Here is a 14,787-nt window from a genome sequence, read left to right as displayed (position 1 = left end):
TTACTCAGTTATCATCCTTACACAACTGTCAGAGGGTTTGCCTTCGCGAGAGTCAATCTAGTACACTGTTTTTGTTTCCACTTGGATTGCCAGTAGCACCCAATGCTTCCTATTCAATTTGGAACATTTAACTGTTAGTTCATTTACATGCATTTAAGCATGTTAATAATAAATTTATAGAACCGTGATTCATTACAATAATCACGTACTATATATACATATTCTCATTGTAGGGGGCAAGCCATAGTTTTTTGGATGACATCAACCGACGAGCGATACTATTGATTTGTTCTTCGTATGAAATTCTGTGCACAGAGAACGCCTTAGGACTCAAGAATCCGTAGGCATGAATTGAGAACTTTCACTCAGCGATCTGATTATTCAGGTACCTATTACGCCACATGGAACGAAAAATGTTATTCGAATTAATAATTTTAACAAATATCATTATTCGTAAATGGAAATGACTAAATAGTTTTATTAATAAAACTTACTTCATCCAAATCAAAATGTGAACAACATCTAAATTGTCAAGGTCGACAAATTCCATTAGTTACTTCGGGTCCAGTACGGCTATATCAGCTGCGCCCATAATTTCCTCTTCAATGTTAATCATGACTACATCCCCTCTAGGTGACTTCTTTACAGCCAGGTTGTGCAAAGCCATCAGCAAAGCAGTTTTCATTTTTTTCTTATATTCACACGATTCATAATAAGAATCATAAGCAGGCTTGACTGCAACAACTTCCATTGACGTAGTAGTAATTGCATTAACTGCCGCCATGGCTTTGCTTAACTTCTGCAAATCTAAAGATTAAAGTACTTACGATGTGTTAATATTCGTACCCTAATATATTTAAAGAACAAGTAATAATTAACGTCTGCGTATAGGTACCTCGGGGATGACAACATTGATGAGGTTGTTAGGCCATTGCACATAAGAGCTCGGGGCTTCTTTCAAATAAGTGATCTCCTCATTAGGAAATGGTACTTTTACTTCCCCATACTCGTCTTTATATAATTGGGACACTTCCACTTTACTGCAATTGTGACGAAGGGGTATACCATGAACCTTAACTTGTTGAAGCCGGTCGTAAGCGAACATGTATCCCCTGGCAACATCAACTTTCTGTTTCCCTTGTAAATAGAACAGACGACAAGCCACCTTGCAATTTCCCTTCACGACAGCTTTAATCAATTAGTACACATACATTCACTACCTTTAATAAATTTCATAAGTAAAAAACGTGTACTGAGATGAATAATTATAAATTAGCAGCTATTACCTTTTTCGGTGTAGAGAAGAACGTCTGATCATCAACTACCTCAATCTCTTCATGTGTCACGGCCTTCCTGGCTTCCTCTTCCTCTTCAACTGCCTGGTATCGATCCTCGGCTCCCACCTGAGTCTCCTTTGCCATTACCTTCTCCCTTGCCATGTCCTCCTCGGCTTCCTTCTGTACATTAACACTTGTCCATATAACACGTATTGATTTTCCAAATCATATAACACATTGTATATATATATATAAGACATAAATATTATTACCTCTTTTTCCTCCTCCTCATCCTCCTCCTTCTACTCCTCCTCCTCCTCCTCCTCCTCCTTCTCCTCCTCCTCTGCTTCCTTTATGACTTCTTGAACCATATCCAACTCTTTTTCTGATGGCCTTTCCCCAGTTTCCAACATTCTCATCATCAACCTGGCTATTTTATGTAGCTGTGTAGTAGAAATTAATGTTAGCATATATAGTTATAAATTACGTTGGTTCAAATACAGTATTTATAGATTACCTTCTTGGAATCATCACCACTTCGAGTAGTTTTCCCAAAATACTTAGTGATACCAACATGCGTCGATACCCCTCTCACACGACCTGGATGCTCTGCTTTGCCGATTGCCCTAGCAAGAATGTCATCACGTTCTTCAGGCTTTCATTTTCCTTCATGTACCTCCTTCTCACAGATCCTCTACATACACATAAAACCATTAAGCAACACACAATTATATAACTCCGACTACCAGTGGTAGGAGTGACATATTTATTCAAACTTACAATTTTCTCTTTGATGTCCTTATCATATTCAGTTTCCATTTTTCCATTCTTAGGAGTGTGACCTTCCACCCAAACGTCGTGACGACTGAATTTTCCAAGCTTTGCCTACAATTCATTCATCACATTGATATCCTCTCAAAATATGTATGATTACTATGAACATATATAACATCCGGCTAAAACACCTAATAGTCTAATACTATAAGAATTATCTACTTACAAGTTTCTTCTTAATCAATCTATAACCACCTCGGGAGCCGTAAAAGACGGTCTTTTTCTTTGAAATGTTCGCCTTGTTCCTCTCATTCATAGCCTTCATCAAATAAATTGTATCAAGAAACGTAAGCATGGCCAAACACTAAACTAAGTATACTTCTTTACTTATTATTATTAAGTTACCTTAAAGTTGTCAGACTGCCTATAAGCGATATAGCTATCCCAATGGTCTTGATTGACATACGGATACTTCTTTGTTGGTGGGTGTCTGATCATCTCCCCGGTTTCCTTTTTGAACAAGTGCTTCTCAGCAATCTTTAACTTCCAAGAACTGAGGGCTTCCCCTGTCTTTGTTTTTAGGTACTTATCATACTTTTCGGGGACAACGTAAGCTAACTGCATATATGATGAGCATAGTTGGTACAAGTGTTTCGGATAATACACATATCAAGTAGTAACTTAATTTCAGCAAAAACATTTATTATTGTATATACATACCTTTATTTTGTTTATTAGCATGGTGTTCCGTATTTTACTTAGTTCACTGATACGCGGCGTACCGAGAGGCACATACTGTCTTTCACAACAACCAATCCAACTCGCAAAATACCCGACATACTCACCATATGGCAGCCCCGTATCTTTATCCCATTGTAAAGGATTAGGTATCTTTGAATTTATTGCTTCTAGGAAAACCCTGTGATGCATTCGACCCGCAGTGTGTTGCAAATTGTTCTCATCACCTGAGTCGTCGCCTGACGCATTTCCATCGTTTCTTTTCCGCTTTTGGACCATATCTAAAGCAGAAATTAATAAACAAATAATAATAATGCATACTTATAAAACCAAACAAATCTACCGAGAGGAGGGTTTATTACTTCTTTAAAGAGGAGAATCCGGATTGATCTGGCGGCGGCAATGGCGATGATGATGATGACTGCGACGGCGATGGGGTAGGCTGGTGGTTGAGGGGAAGCTCAATATTTGAGAATATTATGTGAGGGAGGGGAAGCTCAGAGTATATATGTGTGAATAATACAACACTTGTAAGACCTTGTTTATTGGAAAGTAATAAACACGGTATAAGAAAAACCGTTATATTTTGTTTCCAAACAGACTACGGTTTTGTTTGAAACCGTAATTGATTCGTACTATCTACAACGGGTTAGAAATAACCGTTGTCTGTAATATTTTCATGTAGTTTGATTTTCCCGCCAAGAAATAAAGCATCATTTTTATATACATAACAACGGCCTGAACCGTTATAACTGTATACATCATTAACAACAGTTTGGGTATAACCGTTTTATTTTATATTTCATTGTGTTTGATTTTACCGCCAAGAAATAAAGTATCATTTGGTATATGCCAGCTAATTACAATATGTTTCTTAGAAAATCTTGCTTATTTCCATTAATTTAAAGGATTACAAGTTTACACATAAAGAGTAAAAACTACCACCATACATAATAAACTAGGTAAATAACAATTAGAAGAAGAAATTTGACAATTAACATAAGCCATGCCTCATTATTTTTGAGTTCTACGATATCCATGGTTAACTTCTTGCATTCTTCTTTTGCCTTCAATATTTCACTGTCATTTCCCCGCTTCGATTCTTGAAATTGATATAGTATACTTCTCACTAGAGTAATCTCGATATCCATGCTGTGTTTCTCATTCACTAACCTGTTTATAACCTTCCTCTGCCACCCAGTCATTGGTTCATCAACCCACTTGAAGTAATTGCATCCACGCATTTTAGTCTCGGAATTATAGAATTTGCCAGTAAGAAACTTTCTTCCCGGATTTTGCAAAGTCCAAGAAGTCCGCAATGCTGCTGGAACTGAGCAATTATATGTCCCTGTTGAAATAGAGGAAGAAGAAGAGCTACCAATTGACATAATTTGAGTAATAAGAGAGAGAGAGAGAGAGAGAGAGAGAGAGAGAGAGAGAGAGAAAGAAATGAAGAAATAGATAAAGAAAGAAGGTTATTCAGCAATTGCATAATTTAACACGGTTCTTATAAGAACCATTGTAATTATCTTATTAATATCTTCCAATTTTCATTGTCATTATATTATATGTTATTGTTTATGATCTAACACGGTTCTTATGCACTACCGTTGTCATTATATTATATGTTATTGTTTCATTCATTTGTCTGTTCGCATGTTATTTAAAATCTATGTTAATAAGCATTTGCATGTAATAAAGAGTAGAACTATATATTAAAACGAGCATATTATACAATGGCGCAAAAAAAAAAAAAAAAAAAAAAAAAAAAAAGTGGAAACGCAATAAAAAAAACCACAAAAACAAACAGCTAACTAATTATTACATTAATCAAACACCCTAACATGATTTTAACTAGAAGGTGGGTACTGGGGATAAACTTGATTATAAATCAAGCGTACTACATCGGCATCAAGACGGGGATCAAAATGAGGCACTTCTTCATCTTCCCATGATTTCGGTACATTAATAACATTGTACGGAATGAACCTTCTCATCAGATGAGCGTCCTCAGCGGTGGCAACCCATAAGTGAGACCCAGCGTGAACATAACGATCCTTAGGGTCGTCGCCATAAAAGTCACTTTTGCCCCTTTGATGGTCACGTGATGCATACCTTGCAGCGAGTTGTTTTGCTTGGCAAAAATCGTCAAAACCATCCCCTCGAAACACGATCAGAGCATATCCAAGAAAACCCACGACCAGAAATCCAAGCCGGGTAGATTTCCCTAACATTTGAAAACTCATTCTCAATGAGGACGTCCCTCAATGGGTTAAGAGACTTAGAAGCTGGATTCCCAGCAGCATCGCGTATGACTAGGAGATTGTGAATTATGCACGTAATCGGGTTGATATAGCGGGTTACCGATTGCTGAGGAGGTGGGACTGCGGATGATGAAGGCGGCGACATTCTTTTAATTATGATATGTATGTATATGTAGATTATTTATAAAGTGAAGTAGAAAGGTTAGTAATAATAAAGTGATTCTTATTGTTACTTGAAATGTGATGCTATTTATAGTATAATAAAGCTATAATTAATTGAATTAATTTCATCCATACGTTACATTCAAACTTGTATTAATTGTGCATGCATGCATGAGGTGAATAATGGTCAAACAAAGAATAATAAGAGGGCATGCATTGGTAAAACCACAAACTTTTCAGCTTTCACAGTGGATCTGTATTTACAACGGTTATAAGAAAAACCGTTGTTTATTGGTGTAATATGACAACGGATTTACAATAACCATTGTTGATATATGAAATATGATAACGGCTTAGCAAAGAACCGGTTATCATTTTGTGTTATACATACGGTCAAACAATCAATACTGCAACTTTGAATCAGAAAAAGTAAAAATTACAAGGCATGTATTAGTCAAATCACAAACACTAGAAAATCACAGATAATTAAACAATTTTTTTTAAAACAGGCCCTGTCTAACCGTTATTGATATATGTAATATGAAAAACGTCTTAACAAAGAACCGTTATCATTTTGTGTTATACATATGGTCAAACACGCAATACTGCAACTTTGAATAAGAAAAAGTAAATATTACAAGGCATGCATTAGTCAAATCAATACCGTTGTATTTTTAGTCATTGGACAACGGTTTTTTGATAATCGTTTTGTTGTTACTAATTGGACAACGGTTTTTTGATAACCGTTGTGTTTTTACTCATTGGACAACGGTTTTTTGATTACCGTTGTAAGCTAATATGTTTAAGACGGTAGAGTTGACCAATTCTTATTTAACTTGTACCGCTTCCACTTTCCAATTCTTAACTTGTTAAGTTTCCAATTTTTATCTTATTATTATACCGGTTCCAATTCTTACCATCTTATTATACCGTTTCCAATACAACCCAAACCCATTATAAGTAGAATTATAATTTTCACAATCTTAACTTGTACCGTTTGCACTTTCTAATTCTTAACTTGTTAAGTCCTCTATTAATTTTCCACATCGATTATGTCGTCAAGTTCATCAACTTAGAGTGGTTCATATTATTCATCCGCTGATGATGATGATGATGAAGCATCATATGAATCTCTTGTAGGACCCCCAAGTAGATTTATGTACGCTAAAGCCTTTACGTGCATTATTCACAATCTCCCGTATACAGAGGACGAGCATGGAAAGGCTATACTCTCGTATAGCCTTGACTGGTTAATAGGTTTGATTCGGTTAGCCGGATTGAATTTGGTTCAAACTATCTACCCGGACAATGATGCGCATGATGGTTTCGGGCGGTGCGCCCTCATCAAGTTTGGTGGGGGTGAGGTGCGGGAATGCTTTCGTCAGGCTCGCACACTTGAGTGAGCATTCTATAACAATGACTCTTCGAGACTCTGGTTTGATCAGGATGAACAGCGGGTAGGCCCATATTTATGGGTTGTGAATGAATCTGACCGTCTCCTACTACTTCCGATTCTGCACCGCCAAGGTCGCATTGCCGAGCAGGGGACAGTGTCGTTGGAATGGGAAAACGACTGTGTGGATTGGGCTGAAGGTGAAAGAGACATATATGGTGATATTGTCTCTGAATTCCAGAGGATGGAGTAACAAAAAACATACTCCCTCCATTCAACTCCACACTACACATTTTCTTTTTCACGTTTGTCAACGCTTGTTTTACGCCATTTTTTTTCTTTAGCTTGATATTTTAATGTACTCCTAAAAACCTAAGTCATTATAATAAAAGTGAGATATTTTTCTGGTGATATTGTCTCTGAATTCCAGAGGATGGGATAACAAAAAAAGTAACGAAAAACATAAATAATTAAACTTTAATTCAAACCACCACCATAATCTAAATACAACTTACAATGCCAGATAATAATTAAAGACTTAATTATTAGAATCTGATGAAGTATTAGGATACTCATTATGAATTTCGGTATAGAGAAAATCGTAGATCAGCCCTTCATTATCACCGGGAAGCGCAGGTTGAATGACCTCTTTCTCCCATGACATAGGCACGGTAGCAAGAATGTGATGCTTCCTACAATGTTTCAGCAGATGATGATCAAGATGGGTCGCAACCCATAGATAAGGGCCTTGTTGTTTATCATCCGAATAGAAGTCTTCTTTCCCCACATCTTCCCCCGCAAATCTAGCCCCTAATTTTCTTGCCTGACAAAAACTATCATGGCAGTTGGCTTCGTCAAACACGATAAAAGCGAAGCCTACAAAAGCTTGCTAGTTTGTAGACACAGGATACACTTTTTTAACCGCGGTGAAAACGGAGTTATGAAGCATTTGCGTCAACCAACCAAAATTAGGTTTTAAACCCTTTTCATTCACACCATAATGAACCGGGAGATTATGGAGAATGCAAGTAAAAGGCCGTGCGTAACGAGAATGTAATTGTAGCTGCGATACACCAGCCATATTTTTTTTAGAGAGAAATTTAGAAAGAAATTAAAGAGTAATGTTTGATAATTTAGAATTTGACCTAAAATATTATGAAGACATATTTATAGAATTATTTTGGTCAAATTGAATATTATTGGTCAAATTGAATATTTATTAAAGTTCAGTTTTGAATGCAGTAATCAAATTGAAAAATCTAATCAAATACTGATAACGGTTGAGTTGAAAAACCGTTATTTCGTAATAGAAAATAATAACGGTTGCAAAAAATCTGTAGCTATAACATAACAACGGGTAACAAAAACCGTTGCTGGTGTTAATTTAGTAAAGGTTTTCGAAATGCAAATATCTTTTGATAACGGTTTTCTAACAACCGTTGATAAGAGTGATTCTATAACGAGTTTTTGGAAACCGTTAAAAGTTTTTGACAACGGTTTGTTAAGCAGCCGTTGTCAAATTATAATAAGAACAGTTTTCGAGGGAAACCGTTATTCCTATTAGCGCGGTCTAGGTTTCCGCCAATATTTGGAAAACAGTAATCTAAGTGTCGTTATTAAATGCATTAAACCATTGTGATACGCTCCTTATTGATTGCCAGATTTGGCGTAGTGGTTCAAGGTCAAGAAGTGTTGATTAAGCTACCCAAGAATTGTGTTGTAATGAGAGTCATTTATGTAAGGGTAAGAGAGTATGGTAATAAGGCCACAGTAAGCAGGACTGTTGTTTAACAACGGTCTGCTTTCTAAGGCAACAGTAAGCAAGACTGTTGCTTTAGCTCGTGTCACTTGAAGGAAGTCTTTAATTTCAAAAATACTCATATTTCCAAATACAAACTTTTATTTTTGAAATACTCATTTCTGGTATTTGAATTTTATGAAAGGTTGTTTTTTTAAGAAAAAAATATTTCAATGGCATATTTCAAAAGGTTTTATCTCAAAATGACAATACATTTTATCATGGCTTTTGGAAAGAAGAACTTGTTTCTTTCCAAAATTGTTTCTCTAAAAATGTCCTCACTTGGTTGTCAACCTTGCCTTGACTGATTTTCAAAGACCTTTTAAAGATAATAACAAAGCTTCTTTTTTTTCTTCAACCTTTGGAAGAATGCCCCTTTTCTGCAAACTTGGCTAAGGCAAAAAAAATTTGTTTTCTATCATATGTCTTGACCTCTAAACCCTAGTTTGCTTCCCTATAAAAGGAGCATTCTTCTCATTCATTTCTTAAGACTTTCATGAGAATTTCAAAGTGTTTTGCAAAATTATTTTCTAAAGAACTCAAAGCTTTTTACTTCTTTTGCAAAATATTTCTAAGTCTTCCAGTGACAACAGTTTTCACTACCGTAGCCTTAAGTATTGCATTCTCTTGCCTAGAATCGTTTGATCAATAAGTTGTCCTTATCAATTCTTTCATAGAATCAGTTTGAGGAAACTTGTTCTTGTAAACATTCTAGTTAGAGTTTTGAGTTTCTAGACGGAGTAGTCTTAGAACTCGTGTCGCAACCGGAGTAGGTTGTTGGTCCTTTTATTGTAAGTGTTTAAATAGTCGGAGTAGATCACTTCATTTATTAATAAAAGAAGATTGGATGTAGGCCCTTAGAGTGTTGGCCGAACCAATTCAAAAACATCGTGTTGATCTCTCGTTACTTTTTCCGCTGCATTTATCTTACTTGTTCTTCACTTACGTTTTTATTTAACAACTGTTCTGAATACGGTTGCATTTGGTCATTAGCCTCAATCTCGTGTGCTAAGACAAAACAAGCAACAGTGAGATCAACCGTTGCCTTACAATTCAGAAATCATTCTTAGCAACGTGATACACTCTTAATGAATCGATTTATTCACTACAAGAATTCCCGTCTCGAGCGACCAAAATAGACTACTGAAAATAATGGTCGCCAAAATGGCGACTGAGAAATAATTCGGGCGACTGATTTTCGTCGCTATTTCGGCGACGACTCTTTTCCGTACAATAATTGTATGTGGCGACTGAAATATAGACAAGGGCAACTGAATTTCGTCGCCATTTTGGCGACTGCAATATATTCCGTCGCCATTTTCACCAGCCCTTTTATTTTACCAAAAGAGATCCCACCTCCCCCACATAATTACTTACACAAACTACTCACCTCTTTGGCTTTTTCATTATCTCGTTCAATCCCACATTCCCACCTCTCCCACATTATTACCAGTTAATAAATCCTACAACCAGTTGTATGCTCTAGAATCCGAGTTATATAATAAAGTTTTCGAGTTTTGTTTTAAAGAAGTCGAGCTATACCATAAAATTTCTGAACTTACTCACTTAAACATAAAAAAAATTAACTTTAAGAAAGCTCAAAAAAATTACACATAAGCTCGATAAGATATAGCTTGGTTGTATGATGCTATTGTACCACTTGAGGTATAATGTTATTTATGCATTATTACTTCCCTCATTTTTTGTACTTTACTTTTGTTTTCTTCTTTACCAAATCCACAACTTACTTCATCATTTTTTACTTTTACCATTTCTTCATCCTTTACCAAATCTTACCCAAACCCACAAAAATCTCAATTTTAACTGGTTAATTGCTTGTAATAATGTAAATTTGGTTTTTTGTGTTATTCAAACTAGTTTTAAACCCGTGCAAAATTGCACGGGTATGTATTTGGGCCAGAATGAATTTTTTTTAATGTTTATTTGTTTTTGCATTTCTATTGTACCTATCTAAATGGTCTAAATCAACAATGTACATAATTAATGTTTAAATTTGGGCTCACGAGTTCTTTCATTCCTATCCAACCCAAGTAAGAAAAATACCCTAATACTAACCTAGCTTATACTAATTTGGGTCCAAAACCGTGTAGCCCAATTCCCGTCTAGCCCAATTCCAGAACAAAAATTAAAAAACAAACAGTACAAAAAATGGGGTTATAGAAATGTGAATTTGGGCCCAACCTTTTCACATTCCCCGTCCAGCCCAAATGACGAAAACCCTAATAATTACCCCACCTATATATAACCCCTCCCCCACCAGAAAACCCTAGAATCCGTCTCATATCCTTACAACACTCCGTCTTTATCTCCCTCTCTCTCTCAGTTCACTATCTCACTAAAAACCTAAAACTAAAGCAGCTCAAAATATCCTCTCTTTTACACATACGATCCTCATATTACACAAACAACTTCACTACTAAATTAGATCTCTCACTAAAACCTCCCATCTCGTCCTTTGTGTGTTCTTAATCCGATTACTAACCCTATTCTCCGATCTGTTTTCCGCGCATGCACACGGTCAATCTTTAACATGGTGAAGGGAGTCTTGTTTTTAGGAGCGCTTATTGTAGATGTATTAATGGTAAGTTTAATTTTACTTTATTCTTTACTTTAATTTCCGCCACTTAATAAGTAAAATATTAATTATTTTCGACATTTTTAAAATAAATTCGTTCTATATATCGTTAGATCTATCAATTTATGACATGTTTGAGTTGACGGTAATTAGATAATGAACAAATAATTAAAATGGTTGTTTATAATGTCAGATCTATAAATTTTATGACATATTTGAGTTCATGGTCATTAGAAAATCGACAAATAATATTTTCTTAATATTTTTTGCAATTTTTTCGTAATATAGATATGTTAAATACGGATCTCATTAATGCAATATACGATCCGCGTTTTGTTTTTGTTCATTTTTATGCCTCTTAAAGATGATGTTCAATACACGGGTTTAATTCAATTTGTTTTCATATGTTAAATTTATCATATCGTAAAAAAAAATGGTTATGTTTTTCGTAATATAGATCTGTTAATTCAATCTGTTTTCATATGTTCAATTTTTTTAATGGAGTTTTTATGTTAGTCTTCATAATTTATCTATATTATTGAAAATAATGGTTAGAAAACGGAAATCGAGTATAGGAACCGTTGTCATTCAAGATTGCTGCGTTTTTGTTGTTGTCAGAAATTAAAACCCTAGATTCATTAATTGAAACCCGACCCAAATCTAGATTCATTGTTGTTGTCACAAATAATGGTTAAAAATCTGGAAATCTGAGTATAATTTATCTATATTATTGAAAATAATGGTTTTAACCTGACCCAAATCTAAACTGGTTTAAACCCGACCCAATGGAACACGCGTTAAACAGACCAAATCCAACACGGGTTATAACCCGACCCAATCCAACCCGGGCTTTAACCGGATCCAATCCAACCCGGGTTTTAACACGACCCAACCAACCCGGGTTTTAACCCGACCCAAACCAACCCGGGTTTTAACCCGACCCATTCCTACTCGGGTTTTAACCCGACCCATTCCTACTCGGGTTTTAACCCGACCCAATCCTACTCGGGTTTTAACCATACCCAATCCTACCCGGTTTTAAACCCGACCCAATACTACCCGGGTTTTAACCCGACCCAATCCTACCCGGGTTTTAACCCAACCCAATTACATGGACTGACCCAATTACATGGACTGACCCATTTACATGGACTGACCCATTTACGCTGACTGACCCATTTACGCTGACTGACCCATTTACATTGACTGACCCATTTACATTGACTGACCATTTTACATTGACTGACCCAACCTGACCCAAATACATGGACCTGACCCAAATACATGGACCTGACACAAATAACTGGACCTGACCCAAATAACTGGACCTGACCCAAATAAATGGACCTGACCCAAATAAATGGACCTGACCCAATTACTGCTGTCCGGACTGGATCGACTCGACAGGGATCGACCAACTGGAATGACCCAACTCGGATCGACCCAACTGGATCGACCCAACTGGACCGACCAACTCGGACCGACCCAACCGGACCGACCCAACCCAACCCAACCCAACCTGATCGACCCAACCCAACCCAACCCAACCTGACTGACCTAACCCAACCCAACCCAACCCAGACTGACCTAACCCAACCCAACCCAACCCAGACTGACCTAACCCAACCCAACCAAACCCAGACTGACCTAACCCAACCTAGAGTGACCTAACCCAACGCATGATTTGGTCCTACCACAAATCAACCAATACAACTGTTGTCATTCACACTCACGTTTCAAATTGTTACATATTTTGAATTCAAACTCATTTGATTTAACAGTTGTGAGATGTGTTGTATAGTATACAAATCATTGTAATTGTTCTACAATTGTTTGCAGAACAATCATTGCAGATCAATTATCAACATGTGAAAAGTTTAGTATATTTAGTGATTCCCTTTTCTAATATACCTTTAAGTTTCAATCTCTTTTCTAATATACCTTTCAATTTCATATTTCCCCTTTTCGGAACATAATTTACTAATACTTTTATATCGCTCCTTGTAGAAACATTTTGAAGGGAAGGTTTCAAAAAAATAAGTTAAGTGTTATTCAGTCCTTGTTTCTTTAAAAAAGTTTCCTTTTTAAGTTTTACTTTGATTTCTGATGAAAATATGTTATTCAGTAAAATTTTTATGAACTTAATCTGATGAAAATATGTTACTAAAATGCAGGTTCATTGGTAGCATGCATATTCTTCCTCAAAGATAGAAGTTAAGTAACCAATAACATTCGAAGCATGCATATTGTTCGTCAAAGTTCGAAAAAGTTAAGTAAGCAATAACACAATGTAACTGATTTTAATTCGTAGAAATAAATTAAAAAACTTACTGTTTTCGTTGTCCATTCCTTGCTCTCTTCTCCTTTTTTTTTGGCTTGTACTTGAATTGCCCTTTTCCATGTTCAACCCACCTCTGTTTTGATGCTTCTGAAGATGATGCAAAAATTGTGCACAGTTTCTAGTTGGTTTTCTTTTTAATTCATCGAATAAAACTGGTAAACAAAATATGTGTTTGATTTACTTTTACTTCAATCAACTATTGCCCACTAACTTACAAAATTGTTTGTTTAGTTTACTCACATATTGCCCACTAACTTTTTAACTGCAAGTAGTGCATCATGGATAGTTGACCATAATGGTTTAAACCGTCAATTCAGCTGAATAAAATTCAACATTCATTTTTGAGACGTTTTTTCTTGCACATTCCGTCACTATGCTACAACTACTTCATTTTGTTTATTCAATTATTGGCCACTAACTTATAAACTGCAAGTAGCGCATCATGGATAGTTACCATAACTGTTTAAACCGTCAGTTAAGCTGAAAAAATTTAGACCTTTATATTTAAGACGTTTTTGCTTACACATTCCGTGACTCTGCTTTTAAATTTATGCCCTTCCATTCATCTGTTTTTTTCCATGATTTTTAACATTTACTCATTCGTAGGATATTAAATGTACTCTATTATTGTTGGCTGTAAAAAACCGTGTCTCTTTGGTTATACTCGCTTATTATTGACTAATGACATGTCTCGTAAACTGGAAATGAAAGAATTAAATTTCATAATGATGACGAAATTTCATTAATTCTTTGTGGGAATTGAAATACAATAGTAAAAAACGTAGTACATAAATAAAGATCGTCGATGTTGCTTCTTTAAAACCGCATCCAATCTTTGCTTTCCTTTGAGCTCCATGTTTGAAGTGTTGTGCCATCCCTTTCTCCTTTAGCTTCTTGATTGGCTGCATATTAAACCTGCTACAAATCTATCTTAAATATGACGACCTTAATTGTTCGATTACAACTTAAAATAACCTTGGTTCAAAATACAACATAAAACAACAGTCCAAAAACAAAAACAGAAATGTCTCTTAACAAAGTTCAGAAATTGCTGCATTGCTTAAATGTTTCTTAGAACTCCATAGGCTGCTTGCCTAACTTAATTTCCTTCATTTTTGTGGCAGATGACTTGTCAGATGCTTCAGTTGTCTCCACGACAACTTTCTGTGGTGTGATCTCTTGGGAATTCAGCACAGGTTCAGACTCAATCATCTCTCTCATTTGCTCCTAACAAAAAATTAATTGTTACTAAAAAGCCATTAGTATCAAAAAAATTAGTTCAAGTTAAAATTAAATTCACCATTATTGAATCTGATTTTGAAGTGTCCCTTGTCGAAGTTGATATTGCTTGTTCCTAAAGGAGGACAATATTTATTAGTAAAACCAAACATACAAAAAATGAAGTGTGCAAATGTTAGTGATTAATTGGTCTTATACCTTTCTT

The 14,787-nt window shown here is 35.7% G+C and overlaps 1 protein-coding gene across 1 annotated transcript; it reads right to left on the bottom strand.

Annotated features, from left to right (window-relative positions):
- Positions 1-218: 218 nt before the first annotated feature.
- On the bottom strand, positions 219-1,432 carry LOC141630430 (uncharacterized). The gene is made up of 4 exons (XM_074443253.1): positions 1,326-1,432; positions 896-1,177; positions 495-799; positions 219-389 (listed from the first exon to the last, which is right to left on the bottom strand). Exons 1-3 carry the CDS (start codon positions 1,419-1,421, stop codon positions 554-556), a joined length of 624 nt encoding a protein of 207 aa, XP_074299354.1. The 5' UTR covers positions 1,422-1,432; the 3' UTR covers positions 219-389; positions 495-553.
- Positions 1,433-14,787: the final 13,355 nt, after the last annotated feature.

The sequence above is a fragment of the Silene latifolia genome, chromosome 2, assembly GCF_048544455.1.
Source record: "Silene latifolia isolate original U9 population chromosome 2, ASM4854445v1, whole genome shotgun sequence".
Taxonomy (NCBI): Eukaryota; Viridiplantae; Streptophyta; class Magnoliopsida; order Caryophyllales; family Caryophyllaceae; genus Silene; species Silene latifolia.
The sequence above is the reverse complement of the archived record's forward strand: the minus strand, read 5'-3'. Positions and strand labels throughout refer to the sequence as shown.